General features: G+C 52.1%; 1 protein-coding gene across 1 annotated transcript in view; it reads left to right on the top strand.

Annotated features, from left to right (window-relative positions):
* Positions 1 to 25,714, top strand: part of gckr (glucokinase (hexokinase 4) regulator) — a 177,020-nt gene that overhangs the window by 109,932 nt on the left and 41,374 nt on the right. The window contains exon 12 of the mRNA XM_072499054.1: positions 13,731 to 13,828. Coding sequence (XP_072355155.1) covers positions 13,731 to 13,828 — 98 coding nt within the window. The remainder of the gene's footprint in view (positions 1 to 13,730; positions 13,829 to 25,714) is intronic.

Genomic DNA, 25,714 nt, shown 5'->3' with positions numbered 1-25,714 from the left:
AGTCCCTGAGGTATGGGTACACCCACTGTGTTGTTAGGGAGGGAGTTCCAGGATTTTGTCCCAGCGACAGTGAAGGAACGGCGATATATTTCCAAGTGAGGATGGTGAGTGACTTGGAGGGGAACCTCCAGGTGGTGGCTGGAAAAGGAACCTTGGTGAGTTTCTGCAGTGCATCTTGTAGATTGTGCACATGGCTGTCACTGTTCGTCGGTGGTGGAGGGTTTGAATGTTTGTGGAAGGGGGAGCAATCAAACATGTTGTTTTGTCCTATATGGTGTTGAGTTTCTTGCGTGTTGTTGGAGATCCCACATCCAGGCAAATGGAGAGTGTTTCATCAGACTCCTGACTTGTGCCTTGTAAATGGTGGACAGGCTTTGGAGGGTCAGGAGGTGAGTCACTCACCGTAGGATTCCTAGCCTTTGACCTGCCCTGGTAACCTCAGCATTAATATGGCTAGTCCAGTTCAGTTTCTGGTCAATGGAACCCTCAGGATGTTGATTGTGGGGGATTCAGCGATGGTAATGCCATTGAATGTCAAGGGGTGATGGGTTTCCTCCAGGTGCTCCGGTTTCCACCCACAAGTCCTGAAAGATGTGCTGTTAGATGAATAGGACATTCTGAATTCTTCCTCTGTGACCCGAACAGGCGCCGGAATGTGGCAACTAGGGGATTTTCACAGTAATTTCATTGCAGTGTTCCTGTAAACCTACTTGGGACACTCATAAGGATTATTATTATTAGATATTCTCTTATAGGAGATAGCCATTGCATGGCACTTCTGTGACGTGAATGTAATTGGTTTAATCCGGGCAAATTTTATAATTAAGTATTCAGAATTTCAACTTGCAAGGCAGACATACAAGTTACCTCTGAGGAGTGTGCCATCTAACCAAACATTAGGCTGACCAGGTTAGGTCAACAACGGAGTACAGCTAATGTGGTTCATGGATGATCCTTCCCACTAACACGAATGCTGTATCATAGAAATGAATGAACTTTCACTAAAAAGTATTGCCTGCCACCCAGTGGCTGTTGTGAGACTGTGGGCGTCATTCTCCGACCCCCCGCCGGGTTGGAGAATCGCCGGGGGCTGCCGTGAATCCCGCCCCCGCCGGTTGCCGAAGTCTCCGGTACCGGATATTCGGCGGGGGTGGGAATTGGGCCGCGCCGGTTAGCGGGCCCCCCCGCTCGATTCGCCGAAGTCCCGCCGATAAATTGCCTGTCCCGCCGGCGTGGATTAAACCACCTTTTGAACGGCAGGACAAGGCGGCGCGGGCGGGCTCCGGGGTCCTGGGGGGGGTGCGGGGTGATCTAGCCCCGGGGGGTGCCCCCACAGTGGCCTGGCCCGCGATCGGGGCCCACCGATCCGCAGGCGGGCCTGTGCCGTGGGGGCACTCTTTCCCTTCCGCCTCCGCCACGGTCTCCACCATGGCGGAGGCGGAAGAGACTCCCTCCACTGTGCATGCGTGGGAAACTGTCAGCGGCCGCTGATGCTCCCGCGCATGCGCCGCCCGGGGCTGTCATTTCCGCGCCAGCTGGCGGGGCAACAAAGGCCGTTTCCGCCAGCTGGCGGGGCGGAAATTCCTCCGGCGTCGGCCTAGCCCCTCAATGTTGGGGCTCGGCCCCCAAAGATGTGCAGCATTCCGCACCTTTGGGGCGGCGCGATGCCCGTCTGATAGGCGCCGTTTTGGGCGCCAGTCGACGGACATCGCACCGTTTCGGGAGAATTTCGCCCCATGGGTGGAATTTTCCAAACAAAATGGCAACGTGTCAGGTTGTGACTGAAAACTAGCATGTTTCTCACCAGAAACACGGCCAGGTTTTTTGTCCAGGGGCAAAATTCTCCAGCCTCCCAGCTGCGTGTTTCCCGGCAATGGGAGGGGCGTGCCGTTGTCTATGCTGGTAAAGATTGGAGATGCAACAAGTTTTAAGCAAATATCGAAGCAGGTATATGGGGGGGTGGTTGGGGAGAAAGAACAAAGGTCTCTGATAGGGTGGAACGCAGAAAAGATTTAATGGACTAAAAGGATGATGGTGCAAGGCAAAATGGTGAGTATTGGGACAAGTAAAGAGACAAAAGATGGGTCCAGATGAGTTGTAAATGGAAATAGCAGAATCATTAGCAGCAACTGCTGCGTACAGAATGGGAGCAGTGGTTATAATCTCAAATTCTTAAACTCAAGGTTGAGTCAGAAGTCTGTGAAGTGCTGAACCTAAAGATAAGGGGCTGGATTCCCCGATTTGGAGATTATGTCCCCACGCTGGCGTGGGAACGGTAGGAAAACTGGCACAAAACAGCCAACGATTCCCCGTTTTGTTGGGGGCTAGCAGGGAGGCAGCATAGAGCACCTGGCTCTAGCTGCCAATATGGCCTGGAGAATTGCCGGGTCCATGGCCACGCATGCACATGGAGGCAGCCTGCAGCGGCCATGCCGTGCAACATGGCGGGTGCTGCTCGCAGACACGGCCTGTGAAATAGTCCCTCCCTTCGGCTGGCTGGCGCCCCCCGGACCAGCCCACCACAGTGCCCCCAGCCCCGAATATGTCCACCCCAGCCCGTGGATCATCTCTACCCTGACTGTGGCGGTGCTGGACTGAGTCCTCAGCCGCCACGCTGAGTTCCCAACGGGTGAGACCATGAGAGACCCATGCTGTTGGGACCTCGGCCGGCCGGGGCATCGCGGGGTAGGCCTCCGCCAACGTACAGAGGCCGTGGATATGGCTTTTCAGGTTGTGAAAGCGGCGCCGCCCACGATTTTGGCATCACCAGGGATTCTCCGCCCCACCACCGAACGGGATTTCGACATGATCGGGGATTCTCCGCCCTGTCGCCAAACACGATTTCAGCGGCGGAGATTCTCCACCCCATCGGCAAATCCTAGGGGTGCACATCTCCAAAAATCTGTCCTGGTCCACCCACGTCGACGCTACCACCAAGAAAGCACAACAGCACCTATACTTCCTCAGGAAACTAAGGAAATTCGGCATGTCCACATTGACTCTTACCAACTTTCACAGATGCACCATAGAAAGCATCCTATCGGGCTGCATCACAGCCTGGTATGGCAACTGCTCGGCCCAGGACCGCAAGAAACTTCAGAGAGTCGTGAACACAGCCCAGTCGATCACACGAACCTGCCTCCCATCCATTGACTCCATCTACACCTCCCTCTGCCTGGGGAAAGCGGGCAGTATAATCAAAGATCCCTCCCACCCGGCTTACTCACTCTTCCAACTTCTTCCATTGGGCAGGAGATACAGAAGTCTGAGAACACGCACAAACAAACTCAAAAATAGCTTCTTCCCCACTGTCACCAGACTCCTAAATGACCCTCTTATCGACTGACTTCATTAACACTACACCCTGTATGCTTCATCCGATGCCAGTGCTTATGTAGTTACATTGTATATGTTGTGTTGCCCTATTATGTATTTTATTTTATTCCCTTTTCTTCTCATGTACTTAATGATCTGTTGAGCTGCTCGCAGAAAATACTTTTCACTGTACCTCGGGACACGTGACAATAAACAAATCCAATCCAATCCAATGCGATTTCGGAGTCATCGGGGGTTCTCCGCCCCGTCGCCGAACGCGATTTTGGCATTGGGGATCGGAGAATCCAGCCCATGGTTACATTGAAATATAGAAACATTTACGGCACAGAAAGAAGCCATTCCATTAATTTTTTCTCAATGTTTTTATTGGGTTTTATACATGATATACTTAGAAATGTACACACAGAAAAACAAAAAAACATGGGAAGTAAAAAAAAATGTCATAACGTATGTAGCGATATGCATCACTGTATACACACAAGGGGTCAAGGTAAATACGCTACCACTAAGTAACCACTACAGGGAGCACCAGAGATGTATATAAACATAGAGAAACAGGAAGTAGTCTCTCTCTTCACAGGAACGGCAGCTGGTGAGCAGGACACAGACAGGCACCTCAGATGTAACATAGTATAAGCGCTGGAGAGAGAACAAACTCATAGAAATAAAGCATCGACTTCAACTGCAAGACTACGAGCTTTATTCAGATACAAGGAATAATACATGGTACCAGGTGACTTCAGAACACTTACAAGAAAAGTTACACAAGATTCAGATAAAGCACGGTCGAAAACAGAAGAAAACTCGGACGTGGGGAGACTTCATTGAGTCGATGAAACTCGGAACTCCACCACAGCTGAAAACAACCGGGAGTTTAAGTCATAGATGGGAAATCTTTAAACAAACATTCAAACTGTGTATCGTAGCTAATGAGTTGAACGCGGCCTCATAGAAATGAAAATAGCACTTCTCCTCGCAGGACATGAAGCTAAAGAAATTTATAACTGCTTTAATTATTTGAAAGGTGAAGACAACACCAAATTAGAAGTAATACTTAAAAAATTTGAAGATTACTGTAACACAAGTAACAATGCCACGTTAAGGCATTCAATGCTCAGAGACCAAATTGCAGAGGGAATGAGTGTTGCGAAACTCAAACAATCACCAGAACAGAAAGGTTTAATGCTGGAAATCGCGATTGACAAGTGCAGATCGCAAGAAAAAAATAACTTTACGTTTTTAACAAGAAAAAACGACAAGAAAGTTCTTTTCCACGGGTCTGAAGTAGTTAAAATGGCGTCTGAGCACATTCTAAACTTCCTTGGGAACAAAAGATGCAAATCTGGGTCTGCGCATGCGCAGGAAACCATAGCCACGCATGCGCAATTGAAAAAAGAAGTTTTGGGCGAAAATCGTTCTGCACATGCACAAGATGCGCATGCGCAGTTTACGAAAAAGTGCACAGTAAAGGAAAATCGATATGCACATGTGCAATCGATTTCTACGTTTAAGTCACGATGCGTCATGACATCAGAGGTCCCGGACCACGCCCACTTAAAGGGGAAGTGCCCGAAAATTTTAAAAAAGAGTCTTAAAGCTACACAACACAATTTTTTTACCTCGAAAGACAGAACAATGCCTGAACAGCTACCAGCAGTTGAAAATAAACTCCGCAGCACCCTGGAACAAGCAGTTTGCACCACCCAAAGTGAAGGGCACAATGACAAATCCGAAACCAAAAAAGATGATTTGTTCATTGAACACGAAGAGCACGATGACAAATCCGAAACAAAAGAAGATGATTTGTTTATCGAAGAATACTACTCAGACATGGCTGAGTTATTCAGATATAATGATCATAAAAGCATCAGCGCCGCGGTTGAAAAGCTCAACACGACTCTACTCATGGTAGATGAATCCAATATCATGATTCAATGGCAGATCGTCGATACATTGGATGACAGCAACCTGATCAAATACCCGAGAAGAAACCGATGCCACACAGCGAGTACTGAACGACTCCTTTGAGAGAGCACAGATCGACTCCACAGAGAGACCACGGCACAACTCCACACAGAGAGCGGTGAAAGACTCCACAGAGATAGCGATGCAAGCCTCCACAGAGAGCTCGTTGACGACTCCAAAATGGAAGCAACTCAAGACTCCATAGCGAAGTCCATGCATGAACAAGACCATGAAGGTCTAGCTACCTTATCTGTGCAACCAGCAGCAGACTATGAAAGTCTACCAAGCTCACGTGAACAACAAAAAGACAATGAAAGTCTACCCAACTTATTTGAGCCACCAGAAGAAGACTATGAACGGCTGCCCAGCTCATTCAACCAACAAGACACGGAATGTCTACTCACTGTATGTGAGAAAAGAGACAAATAAATCACAATTCCCATACAAGATGTGCAAGATCACAGCGAGACTGACAGATCTCAGCTAATTTGTACAAAAGAACTTGACAATCAAAGCACAACCACTCGTGAGTCCTGTGAGACCACGTCCATTAAAACCTCATCTACTCTTAACTACCCACAAGAAAATGAAATCTTGAAGATTTTGACTCCAGAAGAAGAGCACCAAGAAACCAAAGATGATTCAAATGAACCTGAAATGACTCCAACAGAGGAGCACCAAGAAATCAATGATGATTCAAGAGAACCAGAAATGACTCCAGAAGAGGAGCACCAAGGAATCAAAGAGGAATCACATCAACCACAAAGGAGTGATGTCACCAAGAACAATGCAACATTAGATCATTCTCACAATCCTCAAGAAACACTCAATGAAACATCAAGGGCGGGATTCGCTGACCCCCCGCCGGGTCGGAGAATCGCCAGGGGCTGGCGTGAATCCCGCCCCCGCCGGCTCCGAATTCTTCGGCACGGAGATTCAGCGGGGGCGGGAATCGCGCCGCGCCGGTTGGCGGGCCCCCCCCCGGTGATTCTCCGGCCCGGGTGGGCCTAAGTCCCGCTGCTGGAATGCCTGTCCCACTGGCGTGGATTAAACCACCTCTCTTACCGGCGGGACAAGGCGGCGCGGGCGGGCTCCGGGGTCCTGGGGGGGGGCACGGGGCGATCTGGCCCCGGGGGTGCCCCCACGGTGGCCTGGCCCGCAATCAGGGCCCACCGATCCGCGGGCGGGCCTGTGCCGTGAGGGCACTCTTTCCCTTCTGCCTTCACCATGGTCTCCACCATGGCGGAGGCGGAAGAGACCCCCTCCACTGCGCATGCGTGGGGATGCCGTGAGCAGCCGCTGACGCTTCCGCGCATGCGCCGCCCGGCAATGTCATTTCCGCGCCAGCTGGCGGGGCACCAAAGGCCTTTCCCGTCAGCTGGCGGGGCGGAAATCAGTCCGGCGTGGGCCTAGCCCCTCAAGGTTAGGGCTCGGCCGTTCAAGATGCGGAGGATTCCGCACCTTTGGCGCGGTGCGATGCCGGGCTGATTTGCGCCTTTTTTGGCGCCGGTCGCGGACATCGCGCCGATACCGGAGAATTTCGCCCCAGATAACACAAAGGACACTGGCACAAATAACTTTGAGAATGACTCAAATTATCCACACAGAACAGTCATTGAGAGCAACAAGAACAACAAAAACCACAAGAAGCACAACAGAAACAAGAACAACAAAAACAACAACAACAAGCATAACAAAGACAACAACAGCAACAACAAGCACGACACAAACAACAAGAACAACAACGGAAACAACATATACAGAAATGACAAAAACAACAACAATGAAACAACAAATTGTATGACATGGTACAACTCTGCACATGTAGGACAATGTAACAGCACAGCTCAAAACAATGGCAAGAGTACAAACATACCATGGCATGACAACGAATCTCACAAATGCACATTTGCTCCACTGTAAACAAGAAAACCAGCTTTCAAGGCAGATGACATACAGAATCAATACCGCAAACACAGAAAAACATCCAGGTCAGACAACAAAGATGACATACAGAATCACTACCACAAGCACAGAAAAATAAGTCTAAATCAGACAACAAAGTGATTCGACCTTTCGAACACCTCATGGTGACTTCTTGGTTGTTTAAACACAAGAACACTGACGACGTTCACAAAGAAATGACAACATCAACATCACCACTTCAACAACAGAAGAAGAAAGCAACTCAACCATACAAATTCATAAAGTTTGGACTTATGGATTTAAAAAAATTAGGATTGGACTCATAAATATTAATTGGTTATGTATAATCATCAATATCATCACAACTTGTACATATCATCATTCAGCTACCTGTTTTGTACAATTTTCTTCAACAAAGTACAGAAAATATGTAAAAAGAAAAAAGGGGGGATGTAGTGATATGCATCACTGTATACACACAAGGGGTTAAGGTAAATACGCTACCACTAAGTAACCACTACAGGGAGCACCAGAGATGCATATATACATAGAGAAACAGGAAGTAGTCTCTCTCTTCACAGGAACGGCAGCTTGTGAGCAGGACACAGACAGGCAGCTCAGATGTAACATAGTATATGCGCTGGAGAGAGAACAAACTCATAGAAATAAAGCATCTACATCAACTGGAAGACTACAAGCTTTATTGAGACACAAGGAATAATCCAACATAAAGCAGAAAAGGGGGGCTTTCTCCCCCCCCCCCCCTCCTTCTTCTCTTTTTTAAAATCCAAAACAAGCAAAACAAAACCAGGTGGAAGGGGCCTCTGGGTTGTGCCGCTGATGTCACTTGCATCTCTTGATCGTTTTTCTTTTGCCTTTGTCCATTTGCCTCAGCTTCGGCCATCTGTTGTTCCTTCTTCCTGCTCTTTCTTTCTCTCTTTTGCCTTGCTGTGCTTGTTGTGGTTGTTGTTGTTTCCTGCGTTCTCCCCTCAGTTTGGATTCCCTCCTCTTTCCTCCCTTCTGGCTCCCCTCTGTTGTTCTCCTTCCCTCGTCCTCCCTCCCTCCTTGTCCCCCACTTCCCTACCCCCTTATTCCTCCCCACCCCCTTCGTCTCTGCTACTCCCCGTTCTTTCCTCCTGGGTTTGGCTATGCCCTCTTGCTCCAGCCCCCCCCCCCCCCCCCTCCCCGCCACCGCCCAGTCCTCCCTCCCTTCCATCTCTTCTATCATGACCTGGCTACTTTCCCCTGGCTCTTGGCTTCTTGTTTATTTGTTTGTTGGCCACAAACAAGTCCCGGTAGAGTTGGGTGAATGGCTCCCATGTTTGGAGGAAGCCATCTTCTGACCCTCGGATGGCGAATTTGATTTTCTCCATTTGGAGAGATTCCGAGAGGTCGGACAGCCAGTCTGCAGCTTTGGGTGGTGCTGCTGACTGCCAGCAAAGCAGGATTCTACGGCGGGCGATCAGGGAGGCAAAGGCAAGGGCGTCCGTCCTCCTCCCCATGAAGAGGTTGGTTGATCTGATACCCCGAAGACCGCCACTTTTGGCATGGCCCCACCATCATCCCCACCACTTTGGACATTGACTTGAAGAAGGCTGTCCAGTAACCAGAAAGACTGGGGCAAGACCAGAACATGTGAGCGTGGTTGGCCGGGCCTCCTTGGCACCGTTCACATCTGTCCTCCACCTCCGGAAAGAGGCTACTCATTCAGGTTCTCGTTAGGGCAGCACGGTAGCATTGTGGATAGCACAATTGCTTCACAGCTCCAGGGTCCCAGGTTTGATTCCGGCTTGGGTCACTGTCTGTGCGGAGTCTGCACATCCTCCCCGTGTCTGCGTGGGTTTCCTCCGGGTGCTCCGGTTTCCTCCCACAGTCCAAAGATGTGCACATTAGGTGGGTTGGCCATGATAAATTGCCCTTAGTGTCCAAAATTGCCCTTAGTGTTGGGTGGGGTTATTGGGTTATGGGGAAGGGTGGAGGTGTTGACCTTGGGTAGGGTGCTCTTTCCAAGAGCCGGTGCAGACTCGATGGGCCGAATGGCCTCCTTCTGCACTGTAAATTCTATGATAATATCTATGATAAGTGGGCTCAATTTACGATATTTTGTTGCGTATGTGGAGGTGGAGTTGACCCTGTGTAGTGCTTCGCTCCAGAATCCTCACCCTATTTCAAACCCTAAGTCTTCCTCCCATTTCCTCTTCGACCCGTCAAGTACAATGTCGGTTCTCTCTATCAGTCGTTCATACATGTCGCTACAGTTCCCTCTACCTAGCATGTCTGCACCCAGTGGTTCTTCGAGGAGCATCCATTGCGGTGGTCACGGGTATGTCCTTGTCACCTTCTGTAGGAAGTTTTTAAGCTGCAGGTATCTGAGTTTGTTGCCTTTAGCTAGCTGGAATCTCTCCGTCAGTTCATCCAGTGTTGTGACCCTGCCGTCGGTGGATAGGTTCTTAAATGTCAGTGTCCCACTGTCCTGTCTCCACTTTTTAAAGGTGGCGTCGGTGAGCGCTGGCATGAACCTGTGGTTATTGCAGATGGGGACTTTTTCGGACATTTCATTCAGGCCGAATTGTTGCCGGATCTCGTTCCAGGTCTGGAGGATGGCTACCACCACTGGGCTGGAGTGTTTTTTGAATGGGGATGGGAGTGCCGCCTTGGCGAGGGCCCGCTCGGCTTCTGGCTCCTTTCTCCATCCCATCATTCTTTCTGCTGTCACTGCCCACTGGTAGTACTGTAGGTCTGGGAGGGCTAGCACCCGCCCCCCCCCCCCACCGAACTTTGTTTTCTGTAGGACCGTGTTTGGGATCCTAGCATTCTTCCCCCCTCCCATACAAACGCCATGAATAATTTATCCAATGAATTGAGAAAGGCCTTGGGGGTATAGATCGGGATGGATCTTAGTCGGAAGAGTTACCTGAGCAGCACGTTCATTTTGATCGTCCGTGCTCTCCCGCCAGGGAGAGTGGGAGTGTGTTCCATCTCTGCAGGTCCTTCTTTACTTCCTCCGTCAGACTGGTCAGGTTCCATTTGTGAACCCCCGTCTAGTCATGAGCGATTTGGATCCCCAGGTAGCGGAATTTGTGTTGGGCTTGTTTAAACGGCAGTCCCATCAGTGCTGTCCCTCTCTCTTGTGGTTTCAGCGGGAAGATCTCTGCTCATGTTGAGTTTGTAGCCCGAGAAGGCATCAAACTCTTTCAGGAGCACGATGATTCCTTCCATGCTGCTTTGTGGGTCCGAGATATGGAGGAGCAGGTCATCCGCATACAGCGAGACTCTAAGCTCTCTGCCTCCTCTTTGGATCCCCCTCCAGTTCTTTGCTGTTCTGAGCCGATCACTCGTGGTTCGATCGCTAGGGCGAACAGCAGCAGGGACAACGGGCATCGCTGCCTGGTGCCCCTGTGCAGCTGGAAGTATCGGGAGTTGGTATTGTTGGTCCGTACACTCTCCATTGGAGCGTTGTATAGGAGTTTTACCCAGGAGGTGAACCCTGTTCCAAGCCCGAACCGCTCCAGTACCTCTATGAGGTACTTCCACTCAACTCTGTTGAAGGCCTTTTCTGCATCCAGGGAGATGATCACCTGAGGAGTTCTCTCTCCGGATGGGGTCATGATCACATTCAGCAGGCGCCTGATGTTCAGTGTTAGCTGTCTATCTTTGACAAAGCCCATTTGATCCTCTGTGACCACTTCTGGTATACAGTTCTCCAACCTTTTGGCTCGGATCTTGGTCAGAATTTTGGCGTCTACATTTCGTAGTGCGATGGGTCTGTACGACCCGCACTCCATTGGGTATTTATCTTTCTCAGGTATTCGCAAGATTGAGGCTTGTGCTAGTGTAGGTGGCAGTGTGCCCCTCGCCATTAAGTCTGTGAATATCTCCCGCAGTTGCGGGGCCAGTGCAGTCGCAAATTTTTTGTAGAAGTCCGCCGGGAACCCATCTGGTCCCGGCGCCTTCCCCGCCTGCATGGAGCTAATGCTGTCCATGATCTCTCCCAGTGCTGGTGGTGCTTCCAGGCCCCGTTTTCTGTCCTCCCCCACAACTGGCATGTCTAGTCCATCAAGGAACTGTTTCATCCCCGAGTCCCCTGATGGGGTCTCTGAATTGTACAGCCCCCGGTAAAAGGCCTCGAAGGTTTTGTCAACTGTGTCGGGGTCTGTTTCCAATGTGCCTCTGTTGTCTCTGATTTGTGCGATCTCTCTAGTGGCTGCCTGCTTTTTCAGCTGGTGTGCCAGCAGGCGGCTAGCTTTGTCTCCGTGTTCGTTTCGGGTCCTCGTGCCTGGCGGGGACCACTTTTGTCATGGAGAACAGGTCAAAGTCCATTTGTAGCTTTTTCCTCTCCACCAGGAGCTCTGTGGTCGGGAACTTGGAGTATTTACGGTCTACCTCCAGTATGGAGTCGTCCAACTGCTGCCTAGCCGTCCTATCCTCCCTGTCTCTTCACGCTTTAAAGGCGATAATTCCCCTCTAATCATGGCCTTTAGCACCTCCTAGAACGTGGAGGGTGAGACCTCTCCGTTTTGATTGTATTTTGAATATTCAGCTATGGCCTGTGATACACTCTCGCTGAAGACCTTGCCGGCCAGTAGTGCAGTGTCCAACCTCCATGTGGGGCGTTGGGACTTGCCCGTCTCCAGCCTCATGTCCATGTAATGTGGAGTGTGGTCGGAGATTACGATTGACGAGTATTCCGCTTTGACCAGCCCTGGAAGCACCGATTTCCCCACCACAAAGAAGTATATGTTGTGCACTGGGGAGAAGAAGAACTCTTTCTCCCCTGGGTGGGTTAACCTCCACGGGTCCACTGTCCCCATCTGCCCCATAAGCCGACCGAGTTCCTTTGCCATGGTCGAGGTCTTCCCTGTTTTGGAGTTAGGCCTGTCTGTGCTTGGGTCCTGTACACAGTTAAAGTCCCTCCCCATGATCAGTCGGTGCATCACTACGTCGGGGATTTCCGCCATGGTCTTTTTAAAGAATTTTGTGTCACCGGTTGGGAGCGTACACGTTAACAAGTACTACCGGTGCCCCTCGGTCCGTAACCGTCTTCGTCGCCCTAAACATCATCCTTTTATTGATCAGTATTGCTACCTCCTGCCCTTGTCCCATAACAGGAATGGTAGGTGTGTCCAACCCTGCCCTTTCTTACCCACAGTCGGTCCTGCTCTCTCAGGTGTGTCTCTTGGAGGAAGACTATTTCGGCTTTCATGTTTCTTTGTGGGTGAGGACTCTGGATTTTTTCACTGGGCCGTTAAGTCCCCTGACGTTCCAGGTGACTATCCTGGTGGGCTTTTTTTGTGGGATTAACCATGCCAACTGGTGGATGCGCCCCTGGACTCTGGGGATTCCCTTTGTTAGGGAGCTGTCCAAGAAGGCCACTGTCACTACTCTCCCCATGCGGTCGGGTCCCTGCGCTCTGGTGTTTCCCTTTGTCAGGGGCCACCCAACATGGCCACCAACTGTGCGTCCGAGGTTACGGTGAGTTTACGGGGATATGGTGGGAGCTCTTTCAGAGGGTCGGTGCAGACTCGATGAGCTGAATGCCTCCTTCTGCTCTGTCGGGGTTCTATGATTCTATGAAAAAAGTGCAGGAGTTTTCCAAGCATGCAAGCCAACAAACCTCTCTTCAATAACATCATGAAACATCCGGCTATTCATTCTTTTGCTGTTTGCGAGACTTGAAGTGTGGAATATTAGATGTTGCATCTGTTTGTGTAAGTCGTTTGTGACTAAATCTCAAAAACAATTGATTTATTGTGAAACATTTTGGCAGATTCTATAGTACTTGAAAGAGCTTCATAAACATGAGCACATGCCTTCTTATTCTTTAAACTAAGGAATTGATCAAAAGTCTCTTAACACTTATGTACCCAAGAATGTCAGATTTCTGCCATGTGTCAGACCTCAGAATATTTCTGTATTTGTTAGCTGAATATTAATTAATTGTCATACACTAAAAACAGATATCTTCTTCACTGATTGCACTTGCTTACCTTGGGTAGCTGGCTCTGACTTTCAGAGGTTAGGACAGGAAATCTCTCAGAATGGGCCAATGGTTGAATCATAAAATTTACAGTGCAGAAGGAGGCATCAAGTCTGAACCGGCCCTTGGAAAGAAAACCCCACCTCCACTTTATCCCCGTAACCCAGTAACCCCACCTAACCGTTTTTAGACACTAAGGGCAATTTAGCATGGGCAATCCACCTAACCCGCACATCTTTGGACTGTGGGAGGAAATCGGAGCACCCGGAGGAAACCCACGCAGACACAGGGAGAATGTGCAGACTCCGCACAGTCAGTGGCCCAAGCGGGAATCAAACCCAGGACCCTGGAGCTGTGAAGCAACAGTGCTAACCGCTATGCTACCGTGCCGCCCGTCCTCAGGAGTCCTCATAAAAAAGTTTGAAAATTACTGTTCTAAAGTAGGTTCAACTCAATAATTAATTACAGAAAACATTTTTTTATGTGTTGTAAACGATGCATGTTATCTCTTTGGTCATTTTTAAAGCTTACGACAGAATGGCCATATATACTACATTGGATGGAAATCACTTGGAGTTATGGGAATTATTGATGCAAGTGAATGTGTACCAACATTTGGAGCAGGTAAATGGAGCTCTACTGTTTGACTTTAAGACGGCATTACTTAGGAAACAAACAACAGTGTTGGAAGATATAGCAGCATACTTTAAATTATTACCTTCCACTATTATATTAACTTTCAGGGCCTCAGAAAAAGCATGTTATATTGGAAGATGGACATTATATGGTTCCTCAGTTCAAATAAAATCACATTTTCATTTCAGTAGAAGTTGCAATACATCAAGGTCGTAGTGCAAGGTTAATATATCAAGCTCGCTACAAGTTATCTCAGTGCATTGAACAGCCAGCCAATAAAGTAGCAGTTTTGTCATATCAGAAAGTCTTAAATCAGGCTAACCTAACCTAACGGTGTTGTACTGGCAAATGTGCAGTGCAGCAGTCACTACATGATTTAGAATGAAATACAAAGAAATCTCTATGATTGGTGAGAGACATATTGCCAAAGGTTATCACCTTGCATTCATCAGAACAAATGCAAGAATGCCAAATTTCAATTGATCAAAACAATTTACATTACAGGAGAAAAGATTCTTGATGGTTGGTTAGTCAGCTCTGATTGGCTGAAGCATTGTACTGGAGAAAGCAAAGGGGGAATATGGGCTCCTCATACATTTGGGTTATTCAAAAAAGATCCCAGGCTTGAACATATTCCTTTTGTTTGCAGAGGATGGGTCCCTGTGTATGAATGTACGTTGCTTCCAGCAATGTCTTTATTGTGTACTCAATACTCCTTTCTGTGGAAGCCCTATATCAGAAATGAAGATCAATGTTAGCTTGTCTTGTGAAAAGCATCTAAACACATCTGGGGCGTCATTCTCCGACCCCCCAGAGGGTCGGAGAATGGCCGTTGGCCGCCGTGAATCCCGTCCCCGCCGGTTGCCGAAGTCTCCGAAGGGAGAAAAGTCGGCGGGGCGTTAATGTCACGGGTCTGCGCAAGGCAGCCGATTTTCGGCCTGCCGATATTCTCCCTTCCGGGTGGGCCGAAGTCCCGTCGACGTGATGACCGTTCACGTCGACGTAAATTAAACCTCCTTTTCATCGACGTGACCCGGTGCTCCAGGCTCACGCCGACCAGCGTGGAGGTGAGTGACGGCCTGGGGGGTTGGCTCTGGGCAGGCAATGGCGTGGCCGCAGTCTGAATGCGTGAGGAGAGGTGTGTCTCGGGTTGTGTGTGCGGCGGGGGGGGGGGGTGGTTAGAGTAGGCTGGGCTCCGGGGGAGTGCCGGGAGGGGGTCCGTGCCGGGGAGGTGGATGGGGGGTCCGTGCCGGGGTGGAGGTTGGGGGGGGGGTCCGTGCCGGGGTGGAGGTTGGGGGGGGTCCGTGCCGTGCCGGGGTGGAGGTTGGGGGGGGGTCCGTGCCGTGCCGGGGTGGAGGTTGGGGGGGGGTCCGTGCTGGGGTGGAGGTTGGGGGGGGGTCCGTGCCGTGCCGGGGTGGAGGTTGGGGGGGGGGTCCGTGCTGGGGTGGAGGTTGGGGGGGGGGGGGTCCGTGCCGGGGTGAGGTTGGGGGGGGGGTCCGTGCTGGGGTGGAGGTTGGGGCGGGGTCCGTGCTGGGGTGGAGGTTGGGGGGGGTCCGTGCCGAGGAGGGGGATGGGAGGGCAAGTGAGTTGGTCCACCTGGCCAGGTGCCAGCCTCCAACAGTTGGACCCATGCGGTCCATGCCACCTGGCTGGGGGGAGGAGGGGATATGGGCAATGATGACATGTCGTCGTTCCCCTCCACCCCACCAGGCCGTCATGTTTTCAGATCATCCAGCGATGTTGGCCGCCGTGGTGGCAGCCGCTCATGTCTATGTTGCCCTGGATGAGGAGGAGGAGGAGGAGGAGTGTGCCAGAGAGGCGGCGCAGGCTGCCGCAGAGGGGCAGGCGGCAGCCGGCCAGGCTGGAGGGACACCTGACCGACAGGACGAGGAGGGGGAGGAGGACGTCGCGGCCCCACGGCAACGGAGGCACCCGAGGGCGCCCCGTGTGTACCGGCCCCGGCAGTCATACCAGGACCTCACGGACCGGGAATGCAGGAGGAGACTCCGGATGAGCCGGGAAACCGTGGCACACATCTGTCACCTGCTGGCACACCTGTCACCGCGTGGCACTGGCGGGGGACACCCTCTCCCCGTGTCCGTCAAGGTTACGGTGGCCCTGAACTTTTATGCAACGGGGTCATGCCAGGCACCGAGTGGGGACCTGTCCGGCATATCGCAGACATCGGTGCACCGGTGCATCCGGGCAGTGACAGATGCCCTTTTTGCCATGGTGCACCGCTACATCCGCTTCCCCGTGGACCGGGCCAGCCAAGATGCCCGGGCCGTGGGCTTCTCTGCCGTGGCCGGGTTCCCCATGGTCCAGGGCGCGATCGATGGGATGCACGTCGCCGTGCGGCCACCTGCAGATAACAGGGCCGTGTTCATTAATAGGAAGGGGACCTATTCGATGAACGTACAGATGGTCTGCGACCACCGCATGATGATCCTGCACGTCTGCGCCCATCACCCAGGCTGTGTACACGACTCATTCGTGTTGTCGCGGTCATCCATCCCCGGCATGTACGAGGGACGCCATCCCCGGCTGAGGGGCTGGTTGCTGGGCGACAGGGGCTACCCATTGCGATCGTGGCTGATGACGCCTATACGGAGGCCACGCAATGAGGCGGAGAACCGCTACAATGATGCCCATGTAGCAACAAGGGGAGTGATCGAGAGGTGCTTTGGCGTGCTGAAGATGCGTTTCAGGTGCCTGGACCTCTCTGGGGGCGCCCTCCAGTATCGGTCAGATAGGGTCGGCCGCATCATTGTGGTGTGCTGCGTCCTGCACAACATAGCCCAGCAGAGGGGCGATGTGCCGCAGGCAGAGGAGGGCGGAGTGGAGGAGCAGCAGGAAGAGGCCCAGTCCTCCCCAGATGAGGGGGATGGGGGCAATGGTCAGGGCAGACGGGGTAGACACAGGCGGGTGGCTGTCCACCGTTACCGGCTGGTCCAGCGGGCACGGGACAGACTGATAGACGCCCGCTTCACTGACTAGATGGGCATGGGAATCGGGTAGTATGACCACAGACCGCACACCATGGCAACAGCCGACCACCCACACCCCCCACCCATCCACCCACCCAGCACCCTCACCCCCCTCCCCAACCCCACCCACCCCACCCGCATGCACACCACCCCCCCCCCCCCCATTGCCGATCCACCTGCGGCACAACGGGCCGGGCTCACACAGTTGTGGGTGGACGCGTGTCTATCGCAGGCCATGGAGGATGATGATAACCCGCCCTGCGATGAGCTCCTGGCTCTACATCGTTGGACTATGTCTGACCCATGGCCACAGTACCACCATCCACCCGGACCATCCCTGCATGCGGCTGTGACACTGCAGCGCACGGTCCCGTCCTCTGCCCGGGGGATGTTGATGGCGGCCCAGGGGGAAGGGGGCAGACTCACCTGGGGCTGAGGTAAGACCACCCCTCACACACACACTTGCGCTCAAAGTACATGACACCCCCGCACACTTTGGACAGAGCACAAAGGCAGCTTCGGTAGGTGTAACATTGACTTTAATAACCAAAGGAGTTCATGCACGTGCCCTAGCCCCTAAAGCTGATCTGTGCCCTGCACCCGTGCCAACTTACTCAGTGTCTAATTGTTTGGCCTTACGGGCCCTTTGACTACGTCTACGTGGTTCCCCAGACGGTACAGCAGAACTGGAGGTGGACTCCTGTGATTCCTGCCCTCTGACACTGGATCCCTTTGGCGGCCGTTTCCTGGGGCGTCCTGGCCTAGATGGGCCAGGCTGCGGACCGGGCGACTGGGATGGCGAGCTGCCAGCCTGTCCTGCCCGTTGCCCACCCGATGCACCTGGGACGGAAGGGGGGGAGTCCGAGGTGTCGCGGTGTACCGGGACCTCCCCTACAGAGGGAGCCGGGACGGACCACACCACCTCCTCCTCCCTCGGGGTGCCCGATGGCCCCCAGGCCTCTACATGGGTGGGGGATGCGAACGGACTGGCCATCCGACGCCCCCCCGACATCTGGCGCTGCCAGTCCTGGAGGCCCGTGCTGGTATCGACAGGGGTCTGCAGGTTTGCAGCCATGGAGCCCAGGGGGTTGGCAAACCCTGTCTGTGACAGTGCGACGCCGGCTCGCACATGGCCACTGGCGCCGATGCCCTCAGCGATGGCCTGCAGAGACTGGTCCATGGCCTGCTGAGATTGGGCCATGGCCTGCAGAGACTGGGCCATGGCCTGCTGAGACTGGGCTATGGCGTTGAGCGCCTCTGCGATCTGGCGCTGGCACTGGCTCATGGCCTCCTGTGAGAGGGCAGCCATTTCCTGGGCCACAGACGCCGCCTGCACGGAAGGCCCCAGGCCTCGCAAACCGTTCCCCATGTCTGACACCGTCGCACCCATTGCCTCCACCGCGGACGCCACCCGTGCGGTGTCGGCCTGGGTGGCACGCATGACCGGCACCACTTCCAGCTCCTGGACGAGGGTGGACTCCTCCACCTGCGACCGCAGCCGCCGCAAGCCGCCCGTCACCCTCTTCGCTCGTCTCCGGGTCGGTGGTTGCATCGGATCTATGTGTGGGTGTGGTAACTGCAGGAACCCGGGATCCATCTGGGCGGCAGATGTTCGCTTGGGCTGGGCTGCCCTCCGACCGCCCGGTCCCTCTGCTGCTCCTACCTCCACCTGCTGTACTGGGACGGCTGTGTTGTGCGCACCAGTGAGTGTACCAGACGCCTCATCACTAAAGTGCCCAACCGTGGTGAGTGTTTCTGCGATGGTGGAGGGTGTTGGTGACAGCAGTGGCGTTGTGTCGTGCTCTTCGTCCCACTCTGAGTCCATGGCACTTTGGGGTGGGGGTTCGTCTCCACCCATCCACTCTGAGTCACTGTCCGGTATTTCGTCTTCCTGGGTAGTGCTGTCCTGGGTAGTGGTGTCCTGGGTAGTGGTGTCCTGGGTAGTGGTGTCCTGGGTAGTGGTGTCCTGGCTCGGATGTGACGGGGGCCTGTGGCTGCCCCCCTCGTCGCTGGGTAGTCGCTCCCGCACGTGACGGGGGTGTCGTCTCCCTGTTGCTCCAGGTCTCTCCGTCTCCCATGGTGTGCGAGGGGCATCCTGCGGGTGTCGCATGCTGGAGGGTCCGGGTCTCTCCGTCTCCCGTGGTCTCCGAGGGGCATCCTGCGGGCGTCGCATGCTTGAGGGTCTGGGTCTCTCCGTCTCCCGTGGTCTCCGAGGGGCATCCTGCGGGCGTCGCATGCTGGAGGGTCCGGGTCTCTCCGTCTCCCGTGGTCTCCGAGGGGCATCCTGCGGGCGTCGCATGCTGGAGGGTGCGGGTCTCTCCGTCTCCTGTGGTCTCCGAGGGGCATCCTGCGGGTGTCGCATGCTGGAGGGTGCGGGTCTCTCCGTCTCCTGTGGTCTCCGAGGGGCATCCTGCGGGCATCGCATGCTGGAGGGTGCGGGTCTCTCCGTCTCCGGTGGTCTCCGAGGGGCATCCTGTGGGCGGTCTGCATCTGCGGGGATGGGTGCCTGGACGTTTGGTCCTGCGATACACAATGAAGCATGCATGGTTAGACATCAGGCAATGATCAGGTGATACGGGGGAGGGGGATATATGGGAGGGGGGATATGGGGACGGGCTGTCGGTGGCTCACTCGCTAGTACGCCCCCGACCTTTGCATCAGCAACCTCCCGGTCCTCAGGTCCGCCAGCCAGTTCCAGGGCCCTTTCCTCGTGTACGGTCAGTGGCCTCTCATCAGCGGGCCCTCCTCCAGTCCTCACATGCTCCGTATTGTTGTGTGCGCGCTTCTCCTGTGGTGGGGGGGGGCGGCAGGGGTAAAAGGCAACAGTGTTAGGCAGGTATATGAATGCACGCCATCGGTTGCGCGTGCATTGCAGAGGTTAAGGTTAGGGCTGGATTCACTTGGGGATATGGGGGATATGGGGGAGGGGGGGATATGGGGGAGGGGGGATATGGGGGAGGGGGGATGTGGGGGACGGGGGATATGGGGGAGGGGGGATATGGGGGATATGGGGGATATGGGGGATATGGGGGAGGGGGGATATGGGGGATATGGGGGAGGGGGGATATGGGGGGATATGGGGGATATGGGGAGGGGGATATGGGGGAGGGGGGGATATGGGGGATATGGGGGGGGATATGGGGAGGGGGGGATATGGGGGAGGGGGGATATGGGGGAGGGGGGATATGGGAGGGGGGATATGGGGGAGGGGGGATATGGGGGAGGGGGATATGGGGGATATGGGGGAGGGGGGATATGGGGAGGGGGGGATATGGGGGATATGGGGGAGGGGGGATATGGGGGAGGGGGGATATGGGGGAGGGGGATATGGGGGATATGGGGGAGTGGGGATATGGGGGAGGGAGGATATGGGGAGGGGGATGTGGAGGAGGGGGCTTTGGGGGAGGGGGGATATGGGGGATATGGGGAGGGGGGATATGGGGAGGGGGGATATGGGGAGGGGGGATATGGGGGAGGGGGATATGGGGGATATGGGGGAGGGGGATATGGGGGAGGGGGATATGGGGGATATGGGGGAGGGGGGATATGGGGGAGGGGGATATGGGAGGGGGGATATGGGGGAGGGGGGATATGGGGGAGGGGGGATATGGGGGATATGGGGGAGGGGGGATATGGGGAGGGGGGATATGGGGAGGGGGGATATGGGGGAGGGGGATATGGGGGAGGGGGATATGGGGGATATGGGGAGGGGGATATGGGGAGGGGGGATATGGGGAGGGGGGATATGGAGGAGGGGGGTATGGGGGAGGGGGGATATGGGGGATATGGGGAGGGGGGATATGGGGAGGGGGGATATGGGGGAGGGGGGATATGGGGAGGGGGGATATGGGGAGGGGGGATATGGGGGATATGGGGGAGGGGGGATATGGGGAGGGGGATATGGGGGAGGGGGGATTTGGGGGAGGGGGGATATGGGGGAGGGGGGATATGGGGAGGGGGGATATGGGGAGGCTCACCCTGCCTGCTCTGACGAGGTCGTTCACCTTCTTGTGGCACTGGGTGCCTGTCCGTGGTGTCAGGGCTACAGCGGTGACGGCCTCTGCCACTTCCCTCCACAGACGCCGGCTGTGGCGTGGGGCAACTCTGCGGCCGTGCCCGGGATACAGGGCGTCCCCCCTCTGCTCCACCGCGTCCAGGAGCGCCTCCACATCGCGTGACTCGAACCTAGGGGCTGAGCGACGGCCAGCCATCCAGTCGGGTGTTGCGGTCGGGTGTTCCGGTCGGGTGGGGGGGAGCAGCGCGGCCTTATGAGCCGTCACGCCGTGCAGAGCGTATGACGCTGCACGGCGTGAACCACTGCGCAAGCGCGGATCCCGTTACGTCACTGCTAGCCCATTTCGGGCCGGAGACTATCGAACCATTTTTCCGACGTGACGCAAGTTGGATTTGCGCCGTTTTTTGCGCCGATCGGCGGACTTTCCGCCGATAACAGAGAATTTCGCCCCTGATGTTCAATTTGCAGAACGCCCTGTGCATTACTTACAATTGTATTGGAACATAAGCGAACGTTTACTGTGATTCAAGAAAGACAAACGAAAGAAAAATGTTTCAACATCTCTAAATGAATAGTTATCAGTTATTTGGTCCTTTATCTTCCATATTTCCCAAAATTATTTTTCATTCTTCATTTGTAATATTTTACTGATGACATCCATCGGTCAAAAAACTGTGCTTGATAAAATGCTTTCAGTGAACAGAATCATCTTGTTGAAATTGGAGGTTTTAAACATGATTGGTGAAAGCATCATCGCAAAATGTTACTGCTCACTAACAGTCTACCCAGACATGTGTGGATGAGGTGAGGCTTTGGTCATCCTCAAAACTTTCCCAACTGTCAATCTATTTCCTGTACGTATAACAATTGAAGTGCCTGAGGTGGGTCCAATATATTATCCCAGAGATGGTAACAAAGTCCAGAAAGGTCAAACAGGGTGGCAACCCTGCTTCGCTCTTTTGACTGGAAATTACACCAAAAATATAAAAGCTGAAAAAACCTTGCATTGGAAAAGAAAATACAGCCAACAGAAAAGAGCTGTTTTGAGAAAAATCACAAATTTACTTCTTGGAATTTCATTGTTCCAGTGCTTTGAGAAGGAAGATGATGAAGACATGCAGCAAGAGAGGATGGAAGTCCAGTGATTGCAACATCATGCATGTGGACAATACCTGGCATTCAGGTATCCAACCCACAAGAGCAACAAGCCAAGATAAGCCTCTCTGGATTTTATTTCCAGGCAGCATCTGCAAGGACTGAGGATACAGTAACTAGGATCTGCCAGCTGTTTGATCCTGGTCTGCAGCCCCTTTCCATTGGGGTCAATTGTCAGTGGATGTGAAAGTGACAGTACTAAAGTTTATGTATTTGGATGTTTTCAAAGCAACTTCTTGTGAGATTACTCACATTAGGCAAGAGCAGTGCATCAGTGCATTGCATAGCTGATAGGTGGCCTATCAAGCATGTCTTTAGTTCATGGATCCAGCACAGCAGCCAGAGAGAGACTGTCAAAATCTCGTAGCTAGATTCGCCCAAGTACAGACTACAATTAATCTCACCCACTGCTGAAAGCATTATCACATTTATCAACAGGAATGGATTTCATTTGCTTAATGTACAGATAATGATTGATGCCAGCCCTTTCATTCTATATGTCAATTCATGCTACTGAAGAGCAGCCATGATTCCTTTATTCTCAGGCAACACAAGATAGCTGCACTGCTCAGCAAGAATGAAGTGTCAGCATGGCTCAGGGAAAGAAACCTGCTTCATGACTGATGACCCTCCTCTGTAAGAAAAGGACAGAGGCTGAAAAAAGTTACAATGAAGCAAAATACTCCATAAATAATAGTCAAGCAAATCATTGATATTCGCAATTCCCAATTTCTTTGGATGGATGAAAGTCACCAAAGTCCCAGATGACCATCGGCTGCTTTCCTCATTGAGAGAGAGCTAACTGGTGGTGACATAACTGAGGGTCACAACATCTCAGGCGAGGGACAAGGTTGACAAGGTGGGGCCGGTACAGGAATTTAACCTGTGCTGTTGCCGTTGTTCCGCATCATGAACCAGCTGTCCAGCCAACTGAGCTAATAGATTAGGAGGTGCCACGCAGTACAGTCTAGCACATGGTTTCAAGTGGCTTCTTATATCCAACAGAAAGAGGCCTTCCATTTACATCGGGGAAGTGGAAGGAGCAGAGACATTGCATCCCCGATTATGATGAGGGCGAAAGGCAGAAGCATGAAATAACCTTGTGTCAGCTGTGTTATGTTTTGCAGACTGGCTGAAGTGAATGATGAACAACAGAACGTGTATTTTAAAATAATTTATTCTAAAGCAACTGCGTGGTAAGATAACTGGGATAAATAAAATAATAAACAACTAACACAAAACAACTATTGTAGAATTACTGCAAATACGTCTATCTCCTGGCACAACCAACTCCCGTATCCCAGATCACATGGTGCCATGATGGTTTTACAATGCCACCTGCTGGTCAGAAGTTGTGCATAAAATTATGTACAAACTTACATTATGCATATTGTCACAAGCTGCACATGACATCATGCAGAAAATCTAAGTCTACTCTTTTCAGTAAAAAGACTGAATCCAGCTTTAGAGCACAAAAGGCATTGACTAATCCTTGCCTTGTTCTCAGATAACCAAATGCTTCTCACATACTTTAAGAAGAAGACACTTATAAAGTGAACCACAGTGAAAGATAGATAACAAAAGAGTATCATTGAAATAATGTACAAACACACTAAATTGCAAAATATTTGCATCTTATCTTTCATATTGTGTATTTAATAGGTTCTATTACTAATCCCCACTACTGTTCCATTATTTTTTTAAAATCTTTTTATTGGAATTTTCCAGTTTAGTAAAAAATCGCCTCAAAACAAACAAAAGAGGAGGAAAGCAAACCATAGATATCAATTAGATGTCAATGTGCAACAGGCACAGGTACAGCGTAAAACAGTCATCGTTGCAAGAATAGGAAGAGGTAAGACCGGATGAATCATGGACAAAATCCACTATAGATTCCTTTTACATGTACAGGACCCATCTGCACCAGAAACGGATTCAGGCAACATCACATCGTACCCACAGCTACAAGATCAAATGACAGAAGGAAGAAAGCAATATCCCCGAGAACCCCTAGACTGAAGGGGAAATCAACTAACAATCGCAGTGCAAATAAAAATCTTCTCCAGGCCAGAACAGATTGCCGTAAAATAACTGCAGAAAGTCAAGGAGAGGACCGAGCCCCGCCAAGCATCAATTGTAGCCAAAACAAATCCCAGTCCTCATAAATAAAAGCAAATTACTGTGGATGCTGTAATCTGAAACCAAAGAGAAAATGTTGGAAAATCTCAGCAGGTCTGGCAGCATCTGTAGGGAAAGAAAAGAGCTAATGCTTCGAGTCCAGGTGACTCTTTGTCAAAGCTAAAAGACAGAGAAAGTGGGAAATATTTATACTGTGGAGTGAGAGAATGAAAGATGAGTCACAGCAACATAAACCAAGGGGAAAGAGTGCAATATCAGTCCCCAGAGAGAACAAAAGGTGTGAAAGGCCGGACAGCAGAGAAACTAACATCAGAGAGTAAACTGTGACAGATGTAGATGTGGGGGAGGAGAAGGGGGAAGCAAAGGGGAGAAAAGGTAAGGAAAGGGGGATTAGATAGGGGGGCTAAATTATCATAGAATTTACAGAGCAGAAGGAGGCCATTCAGCCCATCGAGTCTGCACCGGCTCTTGGAAAGAGCACCCTACCCAAGGTCAACACCGCCACCCTATCCCCATAACCCAGTAACCCCACCCAACACTAAGGGCAATTTTGGACACTAAGGGCAATTTATCATGGCCAATCCACCTAACCCGCACATCTTTGGACTGTGGGAGGAAACCGGAGCACCCGGAGGAAACCCACGCACACACGGGGAGGATGTGCAGACTCCGCACAGACAGTGACCAAGCCAGAATCGAACCTGGGACCCTGGAGCTGTGAAGCAATTGTGCTATCCACAAGGCTACCGTGCTGCCCCAAATGTATATAAAGAAAGACAAGAATGCCCCAAATGTATATAAAGAAAGACAAGAAAGAAAGAAATGGTAAAAGACAGTTAAAATGAAATGGGATGAAAACAAAGGGGTTGAGGTGGGGTAGAGCTAATCATCTGAAGTTGTTGAATTTAATGTTGAGACCGGAAGGCTGTAGAGTGCCTAACCGGAAGATCCTGTTCCTCCAGTTTGCGTTGAGCTTCACTGGAACATTGCAGCAGACCAAGGACAGACATGTGGGCATGGGAGCAGGGTCTTGTGTTAAAATGGCAAGCAACGGGAAAGTCAGGGTCCTGAATGCGAACGAGTCGAAAGTGCTCAGCAAAGCGATGACCCAGTCTGTGTTCAGTCTCTCCAATATAGAGGAGACCACATTGGGAGCAGCGAATGCAATAGTCCACTTTCTCCTGTCATTTAGCTTTGACAAAGGGTCATCTGGACTCGAAACGTTAGCTCTTTTCTCTCCCTACAGATGCTGCCAGACCTGCTGAGATTTTCCAGCATTTTCTCTTTGATCCCAGTCCTCACCAGGGTAACACACAGTTTTCATGGTCCTGAAAAGGGAAAGGGCCCTGAACAACAACAGAAAAGATTAACTCACATTGGAGGGACCTTCCTTAAACACAGTGAGGACAGAACTAATCCTACCAACCCACAATCTCCACTCCTCTTCCCGTTTCTTCTCTATTTGCTGTCCCCCCTCCCCCCCCCCCCCCCCCCCACCCCCCCCACCCCTCCAGGATACATTCGGAGAAGGATACTTTGCACAAATCATGAATTGAACATTCATCTTAGCATGATATA

Source organism: Scyliorhinus torazame, chromosome 4, assembly GCF_047496885.1.
Source record: "Scyliorhinus torazame isolate Kashiwa2021f chromosome 4, sScyTor2.1, whole genome shotgun sequence".
Classification (NCBI taxonomy): Eukaryota; Metazoa; Chordata; class Chondrichthyes; order Carcharhiniformes; family Scyliorhinidae; genus Scyliorhinus; species Scyliorhinus torazame.
This window is presented reverse-complemented; position numbering and strand designations above follow the sequence as displayed.